Here is a 24,050-nt window from a genome sequence, read left to right on the forward strand (position 1 = left end):
ATTAATTTTTTCATTTTGTTACAAATCATTATGACTGACTTAAATTTTAATGTCTATTTAACTATATTTCTTTCTTCTATCAAGTTATTATGACCAATTTCAGTATTAGGTACAGTTCCTATGCATTATCTAATTCTTTTAGCTTGTTGTGTTGTTTCACGTAAAAAAAAACTTTTTTTTGTTTATACTTAATTAGTATTTATTATTCTTAGTCTGGCTTTAAAAGTCTTATCATTTAATCATTTGTGTGAATAATATAATCTGAAATGCTTAGTTACATAGTTAGATAATGCCAAATCATCTAGTAAATGTTTGAAAATTAACATGTTATTATGATTTTTTTTTTTGCTAAGTACTCTTTGTTTCGTATTGTATATTACATTAGTACTTGACACAAAGTACTCATGATGCCTAAATAGGTACCAATGTCTGGAAAAGCGCATGATTTTTTTTAAAATTTCAATTAGATATTTTTTAACTTGAATTATAAAGTAAAATTATCAAACATTGAAAACTTGCACTTGTTAATTAGATGCATAGAATAAGAAACCTAATCTTGTTAAGATGAAAATTTATCTAGTCTAAAATCAAAAAATAGCAAAGTAGACGAGATTGATTTTCTGTTTGTATGTCCTCTCTATATCAATTCAGTTTAAGATATTTTAAATCTCATTGAAAGAAACAAATATTCCAAAATATGAAACCATAAAATATCTTATTAAATTCATAGTATTTCTGACATTTAGGCTGAAATATTTACTGCTGTATAAAGAGTAACAAGGAAATATAGTTAATAAAAATTTCTTTTTTTTTTTAGAAAAATATACACAGCTTTTATTTTCAGCTATTATTTCAGCTATTATTACAGCTATTATTGATTATCTCTTATAATTTAATCTTGTATCTGCATTTTGAATGATACATAAGTCAGATCAACATAAACCTTTTTTATAAATTTTAGTTGTTTTGTCTATAATAGCCTCATAATATGGGACCAGTGCAAGAAAGTTATAAAACTGACTATATAATCTATTGTTTGTTAATGATAAAAAATGCCATATAAAGATTAAATTGTAACTGTGAAGCATGTATTATTTAGTAATATTATACCTTAAAATATCTATTTGAATTCATAGTATTTATGCAATTTAAAAGTTGTAACATTTACTTCCATGTACCCAATGACAAGGAAATAAATTTGCTTCTTCATTCAGATGAAATCTGCTTATAAATACAAGATATGGAAATATACATAAAATTTCTTATTGGTTTTTCTGAACAATATACACTTCTTTATTTTAAATTACCTAGTATCCCTTTTAATTATATTTTAAACTTGTATCTCCTTTTTTAATTAACTAAATTAAACTTATACTTTTTTTGAATTTTTTTTTTTAAAGTTTTGTCTACAATAAATCTATTGTTGCTTTTAAAAAATACCCAAAAAGTTATATATAAATAAATTAAATACTGTATAAAGTCTCTCTTATCTAAGATAATTTCCTAGTAAAGTAAAATTTTACTAAGTAAAAAAATTTCCTAGCGTATTATTGGTTATTTCAAAAAATGCAAATCAAAAGTGACCATTAAATGAATATACCATAAACATATTAATAAACAATAAAAATAGTTTTCATCAGCAACATATAATAACTAATTTCAGTATTTACTTTTTTTACCATAAAGCTTTAAACATTAAAGTGTGCCATGTAATTGCATATAAATGTGCAAAATATTTTCATAAGTTTGCCTATATTTTCATTAAAAATTTTTAATAATGAATAGCAGAATTATTTCTGTCTATATTTGCCCCATGTTCACACTAGCTCCCTTTGTGTCATCTGTTGTAGGTATAATATTATTGGCATTGTTATTAAGCCTATCTAAAAACTTATGTTTTATTTTCAAAAGTGTGTTGTTGGCACATTTATCTAGGTTTTTTTTTATTTATTTATTTTTTAAAGATTTCTTTTAAAGTGAGGCAAATTATCTAAAGCATTTTTTAATTTTATATTGATGTAAAATCCTTAACACTCTCTAGAATATTAAACTAAATGATTTATATGTTATTATAAAACTTATGCTGTTTTTTAATTTTTTTTTTTTTTTTATTATTATTTTTTTTATCAAATTTTTATAATTTTGAAGTGAACAAAGTTTTTAACCAAGGAGTATCCTCTTCAATGTTCAAATTTTTCTACTTATCCTGATTACTATTGAAATGAATATTACTTTGATATAATGAATATTACTTTGTTTTAAATTGTATAATATTGGCTTTGAATAATACTTTGTTTTTATAGTGTCTTTTTATTTTGAATTACATTTCTTTAATTTTTTTTTTCTTTTTATAAATCTATGCATTTTAGAATTGTTGTTTTCTACTAGTTGCTGTATTATGATGCAATTAATAAATAAAAATTTGAATTGTGTGTTCAAGGCTTGTAGTTGATAGTTTTCTTGCTACAAAAAAGTTTTATCTTGAATTTTATCTTTTTATCTTGGTTTTTGTGTATGACAGCCTACTTTCTATGAATACAAGTGCATATTTTAAATTAATAGATTGTAGGATTAATAGCAGGTTTTAAATTAATAGATCTTTTTTATAAATTTTTTTTATTTGAATTAATAATACTAGTAAAATTGTGTCATTCTTATTTGACTTTTGGTCATCTTATGAAATGGAAATTCAGAATTTTTGCTATCAAAATTTTTTCTTTATATGCCCATTTCCTTATTGCTAAGTGGTGTTAACACGTTAAGCATAGGCATAGAGCAATTTTAATAATGTAGCTAATATAGATGGTATACTTAGACAGTGGATTTTAATATCTAAGTATTTGACTTTGTAGTGTAGCTCATAATAGAGGCACGTCTTCCTGAATTAGTGAGCTGCAGGCATTCATTTATGCCATGCTGGCCGAGGCAACTAGTGAGGCATTCATTGATCACATGTTCATGCCCAAGGTATTAAAGATAAACTTATCAACATTTTTCACTAGTAATTTTTTTTTCTTATGTTTCAAATTGCAGCAAAAAAAAATTGTTTTTCCTTTATTATATTTTTCAAAATTTAAAGTACTTTTAAAAATGTCAATTTTCTATAAGTAATAATTTGATTTCTTTTTATTTTGATGATTGTTGTTTCCAGATTATACTACGTATTACATTTTTGTTATTTACTTTTGTATACATTTATTCTTTAGTGTATAGATTATACACAATTTATTTTTGAAGTGATTTATTATTGTACAGTAGGGAACCGATTATCCGGAACGATCGGGACCATCGCTATTCCGGATAACTGATTTTTCCGGTTTTCTGAATCGCTACAAAAAGCCGTTTTTTTATTGTTAAACCCAACTAAAAATAGAAAAATATTTAGAAATAATCTTAAAAAGAAGAAAACACGATGAAGTAATACACTAATGATTATTTCTAAAATGATGGTAAGGTAAACATCTTTCAAAAAAGAAAGAAAAATCCTAAAATCTTATGAGGAAAAAAATTTTTTTTTTAAAAATAGCGGGAAAATTTATCGAATTTCGTTCCGGTTTTCTGTTTTCCGGATAACGGGTTCTGTACTGTACTAAAATTATCATTTTTGTTTCTAACTACCTATATTTTCATTTTGAGTTATCTATTTCTGAAGTAAGAAATTCCTAGTTCCAAAATTTCTCACCGGTATATATATGAAATGAAATTGCACACCTGCATTCTTAAATTTATTTATAATTTTATTATATTTTTTTGTAAAATGTAGCCGTAAATTTTATTTTGAAACTTTGAAGCCTGCATCAGCTGTGTCACTGCATCAAAAAACTTTCGCAACTCAAAATTAACATTTTTTATTTATTTTTTATTTTTTTTACTTTCCATTTCTGTCTTATAATGTTAGAGCATCTGTACTAAAAAAAAATTCCTCATTTATAGATATTTACTGTAAGCATTCAGTAATACTGCTTGAGAATAACATGAGTGAATAAGTATAAAGATATAGTTAGTTAAGTAAAAGTATGGTAGAATTAATTTGGTCTTGGTACATTTTTGTGCAAGATAAATATATGAATATATAGGGCAAGAGCAGGAATATTTGAAAATGTATAGGGCAGTAATAAGAATGCATTAGACAATAAATACTCAAAATGTATTATAATAAATATTAGCATTAGATTGAATTTCATACTTAGAATACATTCTACTTTTAATTAGCCTTATATTTGTTTACATTTCAAATTGTTTTCTTTATTAGTATGAATAATCAGAAAGCAGATAGTAAGTCAGGAGATCATGAAGATAATGATCACACTCAACCTATCAATTTAGTTGCAGCACGAACTCCTGCACCTACTTCTACCTTCTCTAGTTCAAGTTCAGGCCTTACAACGCAGCCTTTGGCTCTAAGACCACACCTTGAAGCTCAAAAGACTGGTTTAATGGTAACTATATCTCATTGATATCATTTTACTGATCTGTGCTAGTGAATTTTTCTTTTTATTAAAACTGAGAACTTATAAAATGAGAGGATGTCTAGTTTGCAATGACAGTTTTTAATCAATTTTCTGCTTTCACAATTTTTATTAGTTATTATTATTCTCAGTTTAAAAAATATTTTATATATTTTTTAATTAAACAGTATTGTTTATGTAATATTCTTCTTTGCTAATGCCAATTTGTAAATTTACTGTAGACTCTGTATTCCTAACACCTGGACCTAGTTTGCAATGACATGTTTTTAATCAATTTTCTGTTTTCAAAATTTTTATTAGTTATTATAATTATCAGTTTAAAAAATATTTTATATTTTTTTAATTAAAAAGTATTGTTTATGTAATATTCTTCTTTGCTAATGCCAATTTGTAAATTTACTGTTGACTGTATTCCTAACACCTGGACCTTGTTTGCAATGACATGTTTTTAATCAATATTCTGTTTTCAAAATTTTTATTAGTTTTTATAATTATCAGTTTAAAAAAAATATATTTTTTTTTAATTAAAAAGTATTGTTTATGTAATATTCTTCTTTGCTAATGCCAATTTGTAAATTTACTTTAGACTCTGTATTTCCGAACACCTGGACCGAGACCTCAGGGTCAAGTTATGGGACCAGTTGTTGGATCTCAAAGTTCTTCAGGACAACACTTCACTGGAAAACAAGGTGATTTGATTTTTTTTTTATAGACTTTGATTTTTAAATTAAGGAAAACATTACATTTTTATCAGTGCTTAATTTATTTTTAATTTTATTAATCGGTTTCTATTTTAAATTATGCAAATGTCATTAGTTTTTAATTTTATAAAACGGTTCGTAGTTCTCTTTTGGTAAAAAACTTACGATTTTAGTCTGTTTTATGATTTCTATATTCTTTATATGCTATAATATTCTTTTGACTATCATTTTAGTAATTTTTTTAGCCAAATTTTATATTTCCCTAATAATGTTCGTAGTTGTTGTATAACAAGGGTAGTTATGCTTCAAATACAATGTAATAAACCTATAGTGTGTGTTTTGACCAAATAATATGAAAAATATGAGACAACTTGAAAAATTCTGCCTAATTTTGCCTTTTTCTTACAAATATCATAATATAATGAAAATAAACTTTGATATTTATCAAAAAACATTTGAATGTACATTATTCTTGAATTTAAATTAAATAGTAATGTTTTGAAAACAAATTCAACTTTTTTAAAATATATATATGTGTGTTATGAATTCACAAATAACAGTTTTATGATTAAAATAAAGGTATAAATATTTTTTAAGTACAGATTTTATTGAATTTTATGTGCAAAACTATTATTAACAATTTTTTTTTTAAATTTTCTGCGTTGAAGTGAAGTATGTAAAAAACAGATTCCACTCCAAAGCTAAAATAATTCAGCAAACTGCCAAAAAGAGTGTGTGAACAGTAATTTACATTTTTCTGTCTATTTTAATTATTTATTCATGTGTTTTTGTACAAATAAATGCATATTTGTGTAGAAAAATAAAGGGTTGGGATTATATCGGGTGGCCGCTTTTTGCATTAAAAGTACCTTAATAATTTGGCTTTTAAATTATTAAAATATGTATGGGTATATTATTTTTCTTAGTTTTAAAAAAAAAATCTTAATTTTATAAGATAAAAAATATTATTATTATAAAATATCTAAAAAAAAAATTTTAAAAGAAGGATCAAGAATATGTAATAACTTTGATTTTAGTTTTGTTTTTCTTATGTTTATTATGTTGAATAACTAACTCTGGAAAATTAAGCCTCTTGCATGCAATGTTATGGTTAGAATTTCTGCAACTGCTTCCTCAGCTTTATATATCTCAGTATTCTTTCAGTATTCATTCTTCCTTTATTATATTTTTTAATCATCTGCATTTTATTTTCCTTTTTCGATTACTCTATTTTTATATAAAACATATCTTTCAATCATAGGCACTTTTATTAAAAAAAAAATTTTTTTTTGGTCATTGCCCCTTTCCACTTCATTGTCATTTGAGTGTGCCAAACATAAAATACTGCACCTGCCATTTTACTCCCTTTTCATATTTCAACAAAGAAACAAAATTAAACTTCAACCTACTCTTTGAGGAGTTTTTTTCATCAATATTTAATTCAAATTATGATTTTTTTTTGTGGCCACTTTATTTTATTTAGTCACCACCTGGCAACTTTTTATCTTGCCTTTTATAGAAAATATTTAATTTTTTTTATGAATTAATGTATACTTTTACAGGTCCAGATTTTAAAAACAGTAATATATCCAGTTGGACAGGTATGTGAATTATTTTTTTTTTTTTTTTGAACAAATCTTTTCTCTTTTTGTATGTATGTTTGTAGTACACTAATAAAAATATTTTTTGTTATTCACTGTTATCATTGAAGCCAAGCTTTTTACAAATAAGAAAATATGAAATATTTTGTAAAATTATTCAAATAGATTCATTTACTTGGTTCGTTTTTCTGATTGATATTTTTTTTTACCTCATTGACTTGTTAGATAATTTTTTGCTAAAGTTTTTTGATGTCTGAATGAAATTTTGTGAAGAAAACTGTACAGATTTGTTATGCATCTGCACTCATTTTTCAAGTTTTTTTTATAACTGTCAATTTGAAGTTTGTATTTTACTTGTGCATGCAAATAGGTCTAATGATATTTGAAAGAGTGGGAAATGAAAAAGTTTCAACTTAATGTTTTTTTTTTTCTTTTTTCCCAAGTTTATGTGTTGCTCTGTAAATTTTGCCCATATACCCACTAATGTTTGCTTGTTTTTTTTTTTCTTTTATTTATTTATCTACATTGCCAGAATAAGAGTGTTCAAATTAATTTTGAAGTGATGCACAGAATCTTTACATATCAGCTAGGTGCTAGACTATAAATTTTAGTTAATAAATTGTTTTGATCCAGGTTTGGAATATTGACCTTGCTGCATTATGTAAGTAAATCTATTGCGAGTGAAAAGATTTCATATGAATGTGAGTCATTCTTTCATTGCGCTGCGTCTGCTAAAACAATGGTTAAAGATTAGAATAATTTTAAGGTACTTGGAAGAAATGAGATACGATACATGTTTTATAAATTTAATGTGTTTGTCATTGTATCTTTTTTAATATGCCTGTTTTGCATCAGTAAATAATAGTTTTTTATGCTATATATTGCTATATTTTTATGAAATTTGCGGGATATGGGTTACAAAACTGTTTCTTTGAGATAACATTTAATGTAGATCTGTCATTTTTTATTTATGAAATGCATTCATTCTATGTTAAAAACAGACTATAATGCAAGAGAACTTCGAATTTAATAGGATTACGATATTTGATTCCATTTTATTTTATTATTATTTTTTTTATGTGTAACGAAAGCAGTACCAGTAGAAATGTGCCAAAAATGGTTGATGAGAAAAAAAAATTGCAAAATATCTGGTGCAGGCTCATTACAAATCAATTCCTAGAAAATAATATTTATCAACAAACTATATTGTATTCTTGTTCAATGTATTTCATTTGTTATAAAAAAATAGTTAAAATTTATATGGCATTAGATGTTGATAAGCTAACTTAGTCTCTTTAAGAGCCCTTTGTTTATGAAAATATATTCTTAATAAATATAAAGAATGCAAAAACTAAAATCAAAAAAAAAAATTTGTATAATAATTGAAATTCATTTAATTTTTGCTTTTGTTAGTTAAATATGTTACTTATTTCTATAATTAATTTCTTCTTTAACCATTTGAATGTGAAAGTAGTCATTTCTTTTAGACCCTTATTTTGTGACTCGGACATTATTTTTATTTCGTCAATTAATGGCACTTATGACCCTCAAAGCATTTTTAATTAACTTGTGAATAGTCTTTTAATTATTAGTTACGATAAAATAAAAGAAAAAGAAATATTCCTACTCGTTTATAAAATTAACTCGTTTTTTACTGTTCTTTAATAATAGATAATAGCTCTATGACTTCTGTTGTCACAAGTCTGAATTTAATTGTAACTATACTCAATGACAGTAGGTTTCTGATTTAATTAACCCAGATCAGGTTATAAACATTTCATTTTGCAGATTTAGTTTATAATAACAAATACAGTGTTTCTTGTTAAAATTATTTGTATTAGTAGAATTAAAGAAATGATCTAATTCTAGCCATTTATTTTTTTCTGATTTTATAATTGCAATATTAGTGACAAATTTTGCCTTCTGAGCGATAGCAAAACTTACCTTCAATGCCTTTTAACACTTTGTTTGTTTTTACAGTTATCAGAATGCCTACAAGTGATATGGGTCCAACTGGAACTACAACTGCTAATTCCAGTGGAACTGTAACTCCTGGAATCCTTCCCTCTGCATTGAGTGGTTCAGGGGGTAGACATATGATTCCAACAGCGGTGCATCCAGTTATTGCGGCAGGAAGTTCAGGGCCATCTATGGCATCTATTATTAGAGGATCACATCAAGTTCCTCCTTCAGGACATGTTATTCACCAGTCTTTTTCGTCTCATGTGCCTAGAGGTATTAAAATATGTTATTTTCTTGTGTTTTTTGACTGCATCTAATTTTTAAAATTGTTTAGCTTTATCATCTTTTAATATAATTCAGACTGACCCAAAATTATCTTTCCATTTTTGACACAACATTTGACTAATATATCTACAAAATTTAATAAGTTCTGTTATTTAAATATCTATTTATGTTATACTATAAGTAGGTTTTTTTTTTCTTCTGTAACTAATTGATGCCTTAATAAATTTATTTATTTATTATATTTTCTATTTTGTATTCATGGCAGTATCTCATTTGTTTTGGATGAGTCACCACAGATCAGGAAAATTCTGGAATAGTCAAAGAATAGGATTTTGGCACTTATCAAAGACACAAAAAATTCCACATTTTAGAATAACTTTTTTTTAACTTTTTTAGTAGTAATTTGTTTCTCATAAAATCTATTGTATGACAAATCAAAAAAATTAATGTTTTTGTTTGATCAGTAGCTTGGTGGAAGATAGTGAAAAACCTTGTTTTTTAATGTAAATCTAAATTTTTTGTTGCAGTTTGGTTATGGGAAAAGAATAAAAAAACAGCTCTTTGTGGCAATTTTTCAAATATGTTAAGCATTCTTAAATAGAATTCCTGGTATCACTCTGATATTTCGTGTGCTTAAAAAAAACTAACTTTTTGTTTGCCACATACAAATAACAACTTAATTTAGACACATCCTCAGCGATGCCAACTGCTCCGGACACAGCCAAATAATTAAAAAAACAGTAAATAACTACAAGTTAAATTTTGCAAACATTTAACTATTTTTGCTTGCTTTTTAAAAGATATTGCATGACATAAGTATTATAAAGTAAAGTGGTGAATTATATAAGCCTACAAATTATTCAGAAATAGTGGTGGATAAAAATTTACTAAATTGAATTTATTAAATCAAAAATCTCAATTGATAAACTACCACTTTAAAATATATATTTTCTGTCCGGAGCAAGTTGGTATCTCTGCATCCTGTTGATCTACTAACTTTAAAACTTTTTTCTCTTCTGTCTCTTTAAACTAATTTAATTTTTCTATTAGGTCCAGCTGCTGTTGCAAGCATCAGTGCAGCTCCTAAATCAGCTGTTGCTACTCCTATTCTTAGAACTCCTCATTCGTCTGCTACTATGGCACTTGGATCATCATCAATGATGGCTCTGCATAACCCAGTCAGGGTAAATTTCATTTTCCATGGCATGATTTTTATATTTAACTATTTTGCACACCGTAGAATATTAAATTTGTTTTTTTCCTATTTAGGCGAAATCACCTACTCTGGCTGGAAGAACAGTGACACCGCCAGTTGGTGGGAGCACTTCACTTCCACAAGTTGTAGATCTTCAAAAGTAAGTTGTTGTTGCCTTTTCTTTTTTTTTTTTTTTTTAATTCATCTGTTTTTAGATTTATTCTAAAAAGACGTATTAATTTCATTGTAAAAAATATAGTAGTATTTTTAATGCTAATTCTAGGTTTAAAAGGTAACAAAACATAATTATTTAATAAATTGTAAATTGTTTGTTTTTAAGATAAGCATGCTTTGCTAAAAGATGTAAACCAACAACTCTTATCAATCATCACAAAGACTTTTTCCATAAATGTTCCTCTTTTTTTGAAAAATAAAGACATTATCAAAGAAATTTTTGTGCAAAATTAAAACTAGTAAAATAAAACATTGATTTGATTAATTGGTAGATATCGAGTATGTGTTGTATAAATTTAAGGTGACTCAACTTCATTATATACTTAAAAGTTATGTATATTTGCTGAGAAAAACATTTGTGTTTGGTTATGATATCTAAGCCTCTCCAATTTGAATACTAGTTTTTATTTTAGGGCATCCAATCCTATTTCAATTTCGTTAAACCTTGTTACTGGCAATTATAAGAGTTATGAAAAGTCTTAAAAAATTGTATATTGATAAGTATGCTGTCATATTGCTTACCAACTAATTAAAATTACTCGATAGAAAACCACATCAGATTGTACATTTTAAAATTTCTTTTTCAGAATTTGTGGTATTGTATACTTCAACTTTTTAAATTTCATACCTACCCTTTTAACAATAAATGAATTTCAAATAAAAACTTTATTAGTTATGGAACTCGCATGCACAATGTGCTTCTTTTTTCATCTACATATTTTTATTAATTTCTTATTTCATGCAAATTAATAATTATTTTTTATTTATATATTTTTATTATTATTTAATTTAATGTATTTATTTTTGCAATTTTGTATTACAAATATGTTCATTAAAGTATTAGAATTGCAGGTTGTATTTTTTAAACAAGCTGTAGTCTGTAATATTGTGATTGATAGTAAGTTAATAATAGTAAATCATAATGAAAATGTTTGTATTATCTTGCTTGTATACTTTGTAGAAACTTAAGACAGTGCTGTGAAATAAGACTGTATTAACAATTTTGATAAAACTGTAATAAACTATTGTACACATGTTAAATATAATAACATTCTATTGCCGAATAATCAAAGTGTATTTAAAATTTGTAAAATGTTTACATCCCTATTTTGCTACTTGTCATCACTAAATACACCATATTAATTTTTGTTATATTGCAATTTGAAATGCAAATTATTTTAGGTTTTTTTTTTAAATCTGTTAAGTTAAAAGACTATCTATAGATACTAATTTGGATTATACCCTACTTTCCAATAGAATCATATACTGTATTCTTTTAAACTGAAACAGAGTACTGGGTACAATACTCATTTGTTTATATCAGTTACATTGGAGCTAATAATTTTAAATAATAAGTAAAGAAGAAATTGAGTTAACCTCCTTATACTACTTTCTCTTTGCAGGTCGACTGTCGGGCATTCTCTTTCAACCACTACAACGCATGCTGGTCTTGGGTCACGAAGCTTAGACAGTACTGTGGTTAGGACTGGACCTTCACATCCATCGTCCATTACTATTGCAAAACCAATTAATATTTCTCAACCTATAGTACAGCATTTGCAACAGGTAAGTTTCTTTATAAATTGTTTTTATTGTGTTTTTAAATTTATCTGTATTCAATACAATTTGCTAAAAAAAAATCAATTTTTTTCATTTAAGTCTTATTGACAGTCGCAAAATTTTTTACTGTATAAATAAACACTTTTTTGACATTTTGTCTGGAAAAAAAACCTGTTTCTAAAACAAATTTTGAAAAACTAATAAATTTAACAAAATGGAAGAAATTTTAAAAAATATCTATATATATATATACTATTACTAATATAAGAATAGCTCAAATTTTATTACATTTAATACAGTATTTGACAAATAAAATTTTTCTACATCTATTTAGATAAAAACCGCTTGTATATCTATTTTTTTATACAAAATTTTAAAGAACTATGTATTATTTAACAGTTTAGTTTAAACATAAAATTAGTATGTTATTTGTAATCGGGTATTCACTATGAGTTTTTAGTGGTGTTTATGATTTGCTAATTTATTAATATTAGTAAAATTTAATTATTATATTTTAACAGTTCTTTATATAATCATAAAGTATGATTTTATTATACTCATTTTTATAAATCATTAAAAAACTGCAATTATTTTAATATCTCAAATTCATTGATATATTTTTTTCCCAATCATTGCTTCTTTAGTTTTCACTTATTTGAAATTATTTTAGTAAATAGCTTGAAGATTAATGTTATTATTTAAATAAGACAGCAATTATAAGCATCCTAATAAATTATTTTAACATCTGATTTATCTTTTTGGAAAAAGATAGTTTCTTCTATTTCTCCCACTTGGGTTGGAAAATATCTATTTTTTCCTGGATAGTTTTTTCCACTTTGAAAGAAGCTTGACATTCCTATAATAAATAATATGTTGCATCTTTTACAGTTTTACTATGGTCCAAAACTAATTGTTAACATTCTCTCTATGTTAATAGAATATAAGGGAGGAAAAACACTTGCTAACATTATAATTTTTATTCCTTTTAAGATGTATGATAAAAATACAGTGAAGTCAGTGTCAAATTTGTCATCAACAACAACCAGTTCTTCTTCTAATACAACTCCTGCACATCAAACTGTTTTGCCTGGTACATTCACTTCAGTTAATGAAGCTGTGAGTGCTATTTCAAGAACAACAGTATCTACTGGTTTTTCCACTAGCATCATGCAGCTATCTTCTACTTCACTTGGGACACCATTGCAAGCTCTTCGAGCATCTCATGTTAATCAAGCTTTGCATGCATTGTCCAATGTAACTTCTGCAGGGACACCCCACCAAACTCTAACTGTCATTTCTGCTAAATCACTTATGCCAGCTAACCATTCAATTTCTTTAGGCACCCCAGCTGCAAGATCAGGTAACTTTAATGCATTTTATTTTTGTTAATAAACATTTTAAATTGTTATAAAAATTACACTACGTAATTTTATTTATTTTACTCTAAAGTTTTTAAAAATCTTTTTTTAAGTTTTTTAGTATATATTTTTCTGTTTCGTACATAGAAGATATCGCAAATATGTTTAAATAAAATGATCAAAAAATTAAATTTTATGATCAAAAAATTATATTTGATCAAAAAATTTATTTGTAGCTTATAAGTAGCTTTCAAAAGTTGTTGTTTTTTGTTACTGTATATCAATTATTGATTTCAAAAGTCAGGCAACACTTACGTTGAGTAAATGTTACTTTATATTATGTTGCTTGAAATCGCATTTATTAAAGATTCAAAGTACTAACTTAGTGATAAGAATGTGAAGAAAGAAATATTCTTTTAATACGTTATTTTTTTCCCCGCATTTTTTATTATTATTATTTTTTTAATGGATCATTCTTTAAAAGACCATAGGGTAAAATTTCATCAGAAAATGACAGCAGAAAGTAGCATTTCTTCATGGGTGCAAGTCTTCCGTCCCCAGGACGGACTTCCGTCTTTCGAAAATGTCCGCGGATGGAAGTAAGACGGAAACAAGACTGACTCGAAGACGGAAATCGAAATTTTTTTTTCTTCTGTCCATAGAAATACTTTGTAGGTCTACGTTATTGATCTACTTTCTTATGTCCTGTTGTTATTTTATCAAAAGACAGATGAATAAATATTTTTTGTACAGTATTTAAATTATATTTTTGTACAGTATTATGGTAAAGCTTTCTTAGATAGTTTGCATATGTCGAGGGGGTATTGTGTATGTTAGGTATGTCAATCAAAAAATTTTCAGTCTTGGCCTTTTTTCCAACTTGCACCCATGCATTTCTTTGCTTCAATATGTTTGAAGTTTTTGACAACTTTTATAGTTCCTCATATTGTGCATTTTTGGTGCTCACTTATCCAAATTTTATCTGTTCCACGTTTTATTGAAATCGATAAGGCTTTAAAAAAAATATTCTATTTTATTGTCTATTCTATTTGTAACTTTTTAATTATTCCAAAAATTAGAAAGTTCTGTATTTATTTCATGTTTTTTATAAATAGCTACACCTAATACAACTGGTTCTTCATCTGGAAGCTCATCTATTATTTCAAGTCCGTCTAGACCTCTCAATACTGCAAGCGTAATTGGAGCGACTACTATACCAGTTGGTAAGTAATAATTTTTTAATGAATTATAGATCAAAAAACTTGTTGAATCCTACATTTTTATAATTATTTCTTTTCCTCTGTTAAGTTTAGCATTTCACTATTCATTATGTGTAAAAATAAATAATAAACGTTTTTTATTAAATAAATGTTTAAATAGTAATAATTTTTTAAATAATTATAAATCTTAAATTAATAAATTTTTTAAATAATTCTTCCATAAACTTTTAAGTCAACATTTTTTTTTTTTAAATAATAAATAAATGTATTAATAAAGTTTGATAATAGATTTCTTGTTTCAAAACTTTAGTTTTCTATTTATTCTACTTTATTTTATTTCTTCATAGCATTATATTTTAAGGTTAAATTCATTTTATGTAGAAATTAAATTTTTAAAAAATATTATTTGAAATTCCAATTTTTAGCTCTAGTGAAGTAAGTTACTTAAATTAAAACTTATTTATACAAACCAAAAGAGTAATAATAAGTAAAAAATTATGGAATTTCTTTTTAGTGTAGATCTCAGTCAACCTCACAGTTAAGAAAATTTGTGTCATTGAATTGATTTTTTATTTTGTAGCTAAAGTTTATCCTCAATCTCCGGCATCCTCAAGATCTGTAAGTGAACCAACTACGCAGGATACCACACGCTCAGGAAGTTTTCATCCTCAGCCAGTTGTCACTAGTACACCAAGAATAAATCCACCAGCAACCACTGCTAATTGTGGGCCACAGTCTGTAATGATATCTGAAAAACAAAATGAAAAGTAAGTGGTAGTTTTAGGTTTTTACCATATTAGCCAAATTCTATTGATTTTTTTAAAAAAAAATTTTATAAGATTCGATTATTAAAACTGCCGAGCTTTAATAGCAAATTGTATAAAGTTTAAAGAAGATGTACAACAATTTAAAATTTGCATTTCAAAATTCCTATTGATGGAGATAGTTATGTTTGTTTGCTTCCCCTACTAAAATTACACAGATTTTCATAGAACTTGTTTGACTTTTTTTTAGTTCTGGAGTGCGATTTGCCTCCTTAGCGAAACCTCAGGCTGGTGATGGATCTTCATATGCTACATCTTCTACAGCATATTTGTATCATGATCAGTATCCTGCTAACTTAACTATGCATCAATATTCTGGGAATTCTTCTGGTTTTACTACAACTCAATTAAGACCAGTTTCTTGTAAGCTATTATTTATTTACTTATTTATTAATCAATTTTTGTTTGAGGTATTTAAAATTTTAAATTCTATTAAAGGTTAGATTTTCTATTTTTTTATTACTTAAATAATTTATAAATATAATTTTTAAAGAAACAATCTGCCATACTTTTTATCTAGGTGTTTGTGTTTTTCTTTACACAAGTATGCTAAGATTTAAAAATATATGTAAGCAAAAAAAATTTCAAATAGGCTTTTTATTTACTAAAATTAACTGTTAGTTATGTTTTAGAAGTATCGTATAAAATACTGTCATATTTCTGCATACTTAGGATAAGTTCTAAATAAATGTAAACTTGTATTTAGTTTTAGTTTCAATAGTTATTTATTTCGTTTCAATATTTTTATTTTTAAAGAAAGAATACACTTGTCACTTATGTATTTATACAAACTGTATTATGTCACTTATGTATTTATGCAAAAGATATGTTGAGGTTTAAAAATTCGATGCTTTGATTTCTAATTTCTTGAATTCTGGAAGTTCTCCCCACCCCTTTAGAAATTTCATAACTGAGCAAGGGTAATGTGATAGTTTTAGCTTTATTGCAGACCAAAAGAAAAATCTTTCAAAATACTATCTAAAGTTCAAAAAAATTGAGCCTTCTAGAAATAACTTGTTGCTATAACAAGTAAAAAAATGTTCTCTTTTAGTTGCACAACACACATCAAGCAATGCATCACATTCTTCCATACCGGTTACAAATCCTGTGCAGCCAATCAATTCTGTTATGGTTGCTGTTGATTCTCGCCATCATGTTGCTTTGCATCCCCCATACGGCACTTCAGGTATGAACCTTCTTTGATTATTAAGTAATGGCAGAATTTGAAGTGCTCTCAGTTTGGAAGATTTTGAAATTTTAACTTTGTGCGTAATAATAATATATATAAGAATATAACAAAAGAATTTTAAGAATGATGTGAAAGTTTACTTCATTTAATACCAATAGGACTATCCATGCTGAAATTTAATTTTTCCAGATTATTCTCCCCATGTTAATACATATGAGTAATTTAGTACATTTTTCTTCCCAGCAGGTTTTGTTATTAATTTTATATGTGAACCCTCAGTCATTGTTCTAATTTACCCATAAGCATTTAATGAGATTCGTGTCAAATGTCAGGATCCTCTTAAAAACAAAAACTGAAACATGGAATATAAACAGATATGCCAATCTTTAGATGCTTAACATAATTTTTACTGACTTTAGTTTTTGTTATAGAAAAGTACTGAAAGCTTTTTTAAATTTTTGTGAATTCTAGTTCTCCCACTATTTAGTCTTAGCTAATTACAGCAATGATCTTGGTTTTCTGTCTAGTTTAATAGCTCTTTATTTATTCTCTTTTGTACAGAACCCTTTATTTTTATGAATTATTTGGTGGCATCCTATAACTTTTCATATACAGATAAAACATATTTGATCATTTGTTAAATTTTAAACTATTTTTGCAATATTTTAATAGATGCTGATTATATAGGATTAATTACATTGAAGTTGGTGTTATTGAAACATTTCCTTGTAAAATGATTTAATTGTTACACTTAGCTTTGTAATTGCTGCAGAAAATGATTTATGCTATATTGTGTAAATTTGCAGAAATGTAGATTTGCAATTGGGACATTTTACAGTATTTCACTCCATATTCATAAAAAAAATATATATGCACATGTATGCATAAAAAAATTATGTTAAAAATGCACTAAATGCATAACATAAAACACAATTTGAAATTAATTTTTCTATAGTGGAAAGATGGGATACTTCAAAGCAAATTAAGAACTGATTAGAAGTAAGACAAATTCCAAAAAATGACTTTTCATCATCCTTACAGCATTCTGATGCCAAACCAAGGAATGGTTTGACAACAGAATGTATATTCTAACTTGTGTTGTGGAGAGATGTATGTTTAAATTCATCTGAACATATTTTAATTATTGGCTGTATTAAATAAAAATTTATCACTAAGTTAAGAATCTTTTAAAATTAAAATATCCTGGTCACTTTAACGTAAAAAGATTAAATTTTTATATGCTCTCTGTTTTAGAATAACAAGTTAAGTAAAAGATTTTCAATCTTAACTACCTTTGATCTTTTTTAAAGTATGAATAAATGATTATTAAATTAATAAAAAAAGAAATAGCTGCTATAGAAATTATTTTAAGAGATGTTATTGTATTTATTTAATAACTTTAAAACTTACACACAAAATAATTTTTACCTACAAAATTCTTTATATTATACTTTATTTTACAGGGAAAACTTCAGAACTTGTATCTGTTTCCACTTCTTCCAATAACAATTCTCAATCTGTTGTTACTACATCGTTCAACACTTTATCCTCTCAAGGAACTGTTACTAATCATACTTCTCCTAGGCCAAGCATCTTGAGAAAACGAACAAGTGAAAGGTATTTTTATATTATAATAAAACATTAGCTTCTCATCTCTATTTTTTTTAATAATTTATTTCTTGTTTTTGTGTTTTTTACCAGATTTAAATGTTTTAATATATAAACTTTGTTATTCTTATCAAGTAATATGGTATACAATTTTACTTATTGTTTTACAGTTTGAACACTGTTGCTAGAAAAAATCTATCTGGTAGCTTGAATAATGCTGAGCCTATGAGTCCAAGGCCTGATCTGAGCAATAGTATTAACTTCACCTCTGTTCTTTCACCTAAACCAACTATGTAAGTAGGCATCTTTATATCATTCATTAGACTTGAAAATAACACCTCATCACATGTCGAGTCAAAAGTGGTTATTTAAATGAACTACTGGCTGCTCTTAACTTTTTTTTTATAAAAAAAAAAATATTCAAAATGTCTATAGATAATAAAAAGATTAACAAAGATTATCTTTTTTGTTTGAGTAAATATACTTAAGTATTTTTTTTTTTTAATCTGAAACATTCTATAAGGGATTATATTAATTAACATTTATATTAAAGTTTTTGTCACTTAAAAATTATGAGTTGTTAAAATTTATTTTTTCATGCATATCTTTTTTGAAATTCCCTTTCATGCTTTTGAAATTTGCTGGAAATAGTTTGTATAATTAAGGTTTTTGCTAAATGATTTAAGGCATAATAAAAAAAAATTCACTTAATTACAAATTAAGCATTGGTGTAACATTTCATAGTAAATATAAACTATCATTTATATTCATTTTTTATAGTGAAATTTAAATTTTAATGTTGCAATCAAAATATTCTATGAATTAATTTTATTTATTATTTTTTTTTAAGTGAAAAATCGAAAGAGGTTATTTCTGCATCTGGTCCAGCTACTAATAACATTAATTCAACAATAGCTTTGATTCCACCATCTGCTATTAAGAAGGAACCAGGTCTCCCAGAAAGTAAGTTTTTTTGTCATTTTAAAAAATTCTTTCACATTAAAATGTATTTTAAAATTTTTTAGATCATCTATCAGTCTGACAAAAAATTTATAAATATGCAATTTTAATTAAATTAGTATTTATTTAAACATCAATATTTATTTTATTTAAGTTAATCGTGATCCTAAAATAATATATCACATATTTAATGAAAGTTCTAAGTTCGAAATCAATATAAAAAGTAGTGTAACGAGCAGGGGTTGTTAAAATTGTGGTCCATACTGCAACCAAACTTTGTTGCTTGTGTTAATGATTTTTTTTTTCTTTTTTTTTTGCACTAGAAGTTAGTCAGCTGTTTGAGGCTGTTTATTTACGTCCCACTAGAGCTGCACAATGGGCTATTGGCAATGGTCTTGAAAACATCCCTGAGGATGATCTAAAGACATGTCATCACAATTTTGATCCTCTGCAGAAGTCAGCTGTTTGAAAAGATTTAATATGTTTAAAAAAATAAGCCTCATTTTATATCCTACAACAGGTGAATCTGGAGCACAACCTTTGTTTTTCTTGTGTTACCTGCCATGTGACTACAATAAAAAAAATTTAAAGTTTTTTTTAGAAAAAATACTGTTAAAAAATACAAACTAAGTGTGCCCTAATGCCAAAAATAAAGTTCCCTAATTTTTCCAGATATTTTTTGGTATGTCCCCTTTTTTTTTCAAGGTATTTTTTTTTCCTTTAAAGTGTCGAATTATCCATTTTTAAGAAACAAATAATTACTAAATCCCGATTATCTGAAAATTTTACTATGATGGGGAACTTTTACAACTACAAGAGGTTATTGTAATCAATATTAGAAAATAATAAAAGGAAAGCAATTTTTTCTTGACGTCTCCTGGTTTTTCTGTTCTCAGTGAACATTTGAAATCTTTCTAAATGCCAACTACAAATTTATATTTGAAAAATTAATGACCTGTTGCCTAATTAATATTCTAGAATGTGTTATTCGGTACGAATAGATTAGGAACCCTTGACCTACAATTTTTTTTCTGCTTGTAAGAATCTTAATATTAGTTCCAAGTAGGTTCTTAATCAAATAAAGAAAAAAATACGGTTAGTATCATTATTAAAACGTGTTTAAAAAATTAAATTGTAATGTGAAAATAGGCTCTAAACAAGTTTTAAGATATTGCTATCTAGGCCTTGATAAGTGCGACCTGTGAACAAAAAGTTAAATGATATATAATTTTTAGATTCAAAGAAAAGTGTTACATTAACATATATTATGTAAACTGTAACCAAAAAAAAGTTATATTTTACTATTAAATTATTTTCCCTGGTTTAAAAATTTCAACTAAAGGTTTTATTTGGTTACTTTCCGTTCTGAGTTTAACTTATTTACTGTCTTTATTTTATAACATCTACTGAATGGATTTATTGATGGTTTTTTATACTTAAATCAAAAGTAACTTCACTTATTGATCTTTGTATTAGCTGAGAACTTAAAATCCAAAAAGCGAATTGCTGAAATTCAGAAATTTTTAAAGCCAAGTCTTTTCTCTGTAATTTCTAATTTTGGTCATTTAAGTTGATAGCAAGAGTTTTTTATTAAAATGCTTGTGTTTACCTAAACTTGTATTGTTCTGGCCTTACTTCAAATAATGGATTTTTTAATAAAATATGTAGACATTTCTAGTCATTAGCACTTCTTTCGTCCAGAAGGTACCTATTTTCGATACTTGTTTATGTCTTGAGGATTTCAAATGTAAAAGTGTTTCTTTCTGCTATTAATTCTCTCTTATATAACTTATATAAATGCAAAACTTTTGTAAAAAAAAAATTAAAAATTTATCAGCTCCCACGTTTAAAAAATGAATGTATCTAATGTAAAATTGCTTAGATGCTTGGTCTTTTTCCCCCTTGAATTGCTTAGTAACATGAATCGTTTCTATATTCATAATTTATATTTGGATACTAAAATGTACACTTCCTAATCTGTATTCAACCACTATTAGCTGTAAAATATCCAAACCTTTAATGAGTCCTACAGAAAAATTACGATTCTACGACTATTTTAAATTTTTATTCACGATGCAGTTTAGTCATGTAGAATTTAAAATCCATTACTAAATACAGAATGATCCTTATCCAAAGATGCTGAATTCTACAAACCAAATATATTTTTTATACTTATGCAAGTGTAATAAATTTTAGACCAATTTATACTATTATTTATAAATCATATTTATTCATTCTAAAATTAAATTTATAGAATCAAAATTTTATGCTATGAATCAAGTGTTGATTTTATATACACATTTTATTCATTGCAATACTCATTAAGTTTTGAAGAATTCTCTACAGAAATTTTGAAAGTCTAATTTATTTGCATTCTTTTTTTTTTTTTTAACTGAATCTTAATTTTAATTTATTCTTAATCTTTAAAAGTCTTAAATACTTTTATGAGTACCCAGCAATCGGAAATAGTTTTAAAAGTTTTTAAATTTTCGATCTCCCTAGTAATAAGTTAAAGTGGCAGTTATTTTCACAAATCAATGAAATTTGATGGCTGCACGACACTACTAAATAGTGAGTGTCCTTCCAGGCGGCAGCCTCGTCATTTTGAAAAGCCTGGCTTTCTGTGAGACCTCCTTGGAGTGCCATCTGAGTTTACGCTCACTTTTCACAGAAACCAGACTACTCCAGCTTTCAATAGAGTATGTATGTGTAAGTTCCTCTCTTTTTTTTTCCTCCAAAGAAAGTTTTCTACAATGATAAGATTACTTATTTTCTATAGAGATGTGTATAATGGTATGTGTGTATTGTATACAGTCATGGGTGCAAGTATTTCAGTCTTTAAGGCTGATTTCTACCTTAGATTTGTTTCATCAACTGATATTTGGATTGAAAATAATTAGTTCACATGCTCATTATAGGGATTTATCAAACTTATTTAATAGTTGCAGCAATGTTAAAGAATGAATAAAACTGTTTAGAAAGTATATTTTTTAGTGATCTTAAACATTCTTAGCCTTTGAGTGTATGTGACTGCATCAAAAATCTTGCTTTACCCATTTAATTTGAAATGATTAATGGTGTAATTTCAATATAATTTGCCCAGGGCCTAAACACTCAAAGGGCTGTAATATCTTTTTTTTTAAATAACCTTAAATATGAATGAAAGATCATTACAAACCTCTTGTTGAGAAAATTTCAATCCTGTTTCTAACCAATCACTTTCACCCATGTATACAATCAATCGAAAAGTGTTTATTTGTTAAAACTTGCTATTGGGATGCCTGAAATTTGATTTCTATTTGTGTTCTTTATTAAATTACGTCAATAATAATGATAACTGAACTAAAACAATTATCAGCAGATATTTTCTATTAATAGTGTAAATCTCTTGAAGTCCAAAACCTTAATTACAAAATAAAAATAGTTTTGTTTTTTGTTCATATATTTTTCTTGTAAAATAAGGTAATATAAAAAACTGGATTTCTTGAAACTAATGCTTTTTTTTTATCTTCATTCCCTATAAATAAAGAGCAACTCCTAGTAAATGAGTAATATTTTAAATTTTGAAACTTAAATGTTGTTTTTATCCACACAAAAAAGGGGTAAAAAAGCTACATTTTGTCTGACAATTATTTCAATTATAATTTAATTTGAATTTTTAAGTTTAGACAATGAGATTTTTATTTTGATATGGTGTTATGTGTGCAAAGTCCTCGCTAAAGCCATGTGTTAAAAATTAAATTTTATTGCTATTCAGTTATCATTATATTGCTTTCAAAAATGAGATTATCTGTACCAAGTTTATTGTAGGTCATTAACAGTAGATTCACTGATAGCAATTAATTCAAGGCATTATCTATTATACAAATCAGATGTTAGATAATCTTATTATGTATGCAATGATATCTGTCACTTCAGCTTCCACGTTGAAAAATAAATAAATGCAAACATTAGTAACGAAAAGAGCTAGTTTAAAGAAATAGAAATTTAATGACGTAAAATATAGATATAACCTCTTTTTAAATATAAATTGTTATTTGAAAGTGATTTTTAAAATTTCTTAATTATTTTTTACCTCTTTTTCCTACCAAGCATTTTTCCTATGAGATTTCGTTTTGGTACATTTTTACCGCTTATAGAATTGTATAGTTAGAGCTTATTAAGTGGCATTATCTTTTTGGTAAAATAAATGCCACATTTTCTAGTTCTGTTTTGGGTAAAAATCTTTTTTGTCTCACCCTCTTTGTTAACGGATTTATTATTTCAAATAAAACATTTCCATTATTTGGGGTGAGTAAAGAGCCTGGATTCAGTGATTTATGAAATAATTTGCTCAGTGGTTTGTTCATATATAAAAATACAGAAAATCATTGTTTTTTGTGTATTCAATTCTTTCTCTCAAAATCTTAGATGTGTCAAACTTTATTCATTTTGTAGATTATTATAAAACAAAGATATCAAACTGGTATTCTAATATATTTGATTACAAAAGTGTGCATGGTTTGAATGCAGATTATTATTTTTACTTTTTGATGTATTTTATCTTTTTCAGTGCATTTTCAGTCAGATCAGTTTTTTAAAATATTTAATAATGCTATTTTCAGGTCCTTTACATTGCATTGACCCTATTCTTAAGGATTCCAGGCAACTTGTTGAAGCATCACCACGTAAAAAACCTAGAAAACAACTATTGTAAGCATATTTGTAATCATATCATTTGATTGTTGTTGTTTTTTTTTCAATGTACTTATTATATATTATTTTATCCTTATAGGTCTACTAATGAGCTAATAGAAACTCATTCATCAGAAGGAGATGAAAATAATTTTGATCTTAAAGTAAAAGTTAAAGAAGAAATGGGTAGGTCGTTAACAACCTTATTCA

General features: G+C 26.0%; 1 protein-coding gene across 7 annotated transcripts in view; it reads left to right on the forward strand.

Annotated features, from left to right (window-relative positions):
- Positions 1-24,050, forward strand: part of Sap130 (Sin3A-associated protein 130) — a 35,176-nt gene that overhangs the window by 1,286 nt on the left and 9,840 nt on the right. Inside the window, exons 2-19 of one of the 7 annotated variants that reach the window (XM_016052478.4) lie at positions 2,853-2,967; positions 4,253-4,439; positions 5,056-5,158; positions 6,733-6,771; positions 8,752-9,006; positions 10,069-10,202; positions 10,288-10,373; positions 11,851-12,013; positions 12,998-13,367; positions 14,481-14,588; positions 15,166-15,352; positions 15,600-15,772; positions 16,461-16,595; positions 18,062-18,215; positions 18,377-18,499; positions 19,057-19,169; positions 23,771-23,858; positions 23,941-24,026. In XM_016052478.4, the coding sequence (XP_015907964.1) occupies positions 2,909-2,967; positions 4,253-4,439; positions 5,056-5,158; positions 6,733-6,771; positions 8,752-9,006; positions 10,069-10,202; positions 10,288-10,373; positions 11,851-12,013; positions 12,998-13,367; positions 14,481-14,588; positions 15,166-15,352; positions 15,600-15,772; positions 16,461-16,595; positions 18,062-18,215; positions 18,377-18,499; positions 19,057-19,169; positions 23,771-23,858; positions 23,941-24,026 (2,563 nt within the window). In that variant the 5' untranslated portion in view covers positions 2,853-2,908. The remainder of the gene's footprint in view (positions 1-2,852; positions 2,968-4,252; positions 4,440-5,055; positions 5,159-6,732; positions 6,772-8,751; positions 9,007-10,068; positions 10,203-10,287; positions 10,374-11,850; positions 12,014-12,997; positions 13,368-14,480; positions 14,589-15,165; positions 15,353-15,599; positions 15,773-16,460; positions 16,596-18,061; positions 18,216-18,376; positions 18,500-19,056; positions 19,170-23,770; positions 23,859-23,940; positions 24,027-24,050) is intronic. The other 6 variants (XM_016052480.4, XM_016052481.4, XM_016052479.4 and 3 more) reach the window with 6 other exon arrangements.

This window comes from Parasteatoda tepidariorum, chromosome 2, assembly GCF_982258835.1.
Source record: "Parasteatoda tepidariorum strain Cologne lab strain chromosome 2, Ptep-v5.0, whole genome shotgun sequence".
NCBI classification, from domain to species: Eukaryota; Metazoa; Arthropoda; class Arachnida; order Araneae; family Theridiidae; genus Parasteatoda; species Parasteatoda tepidariorum.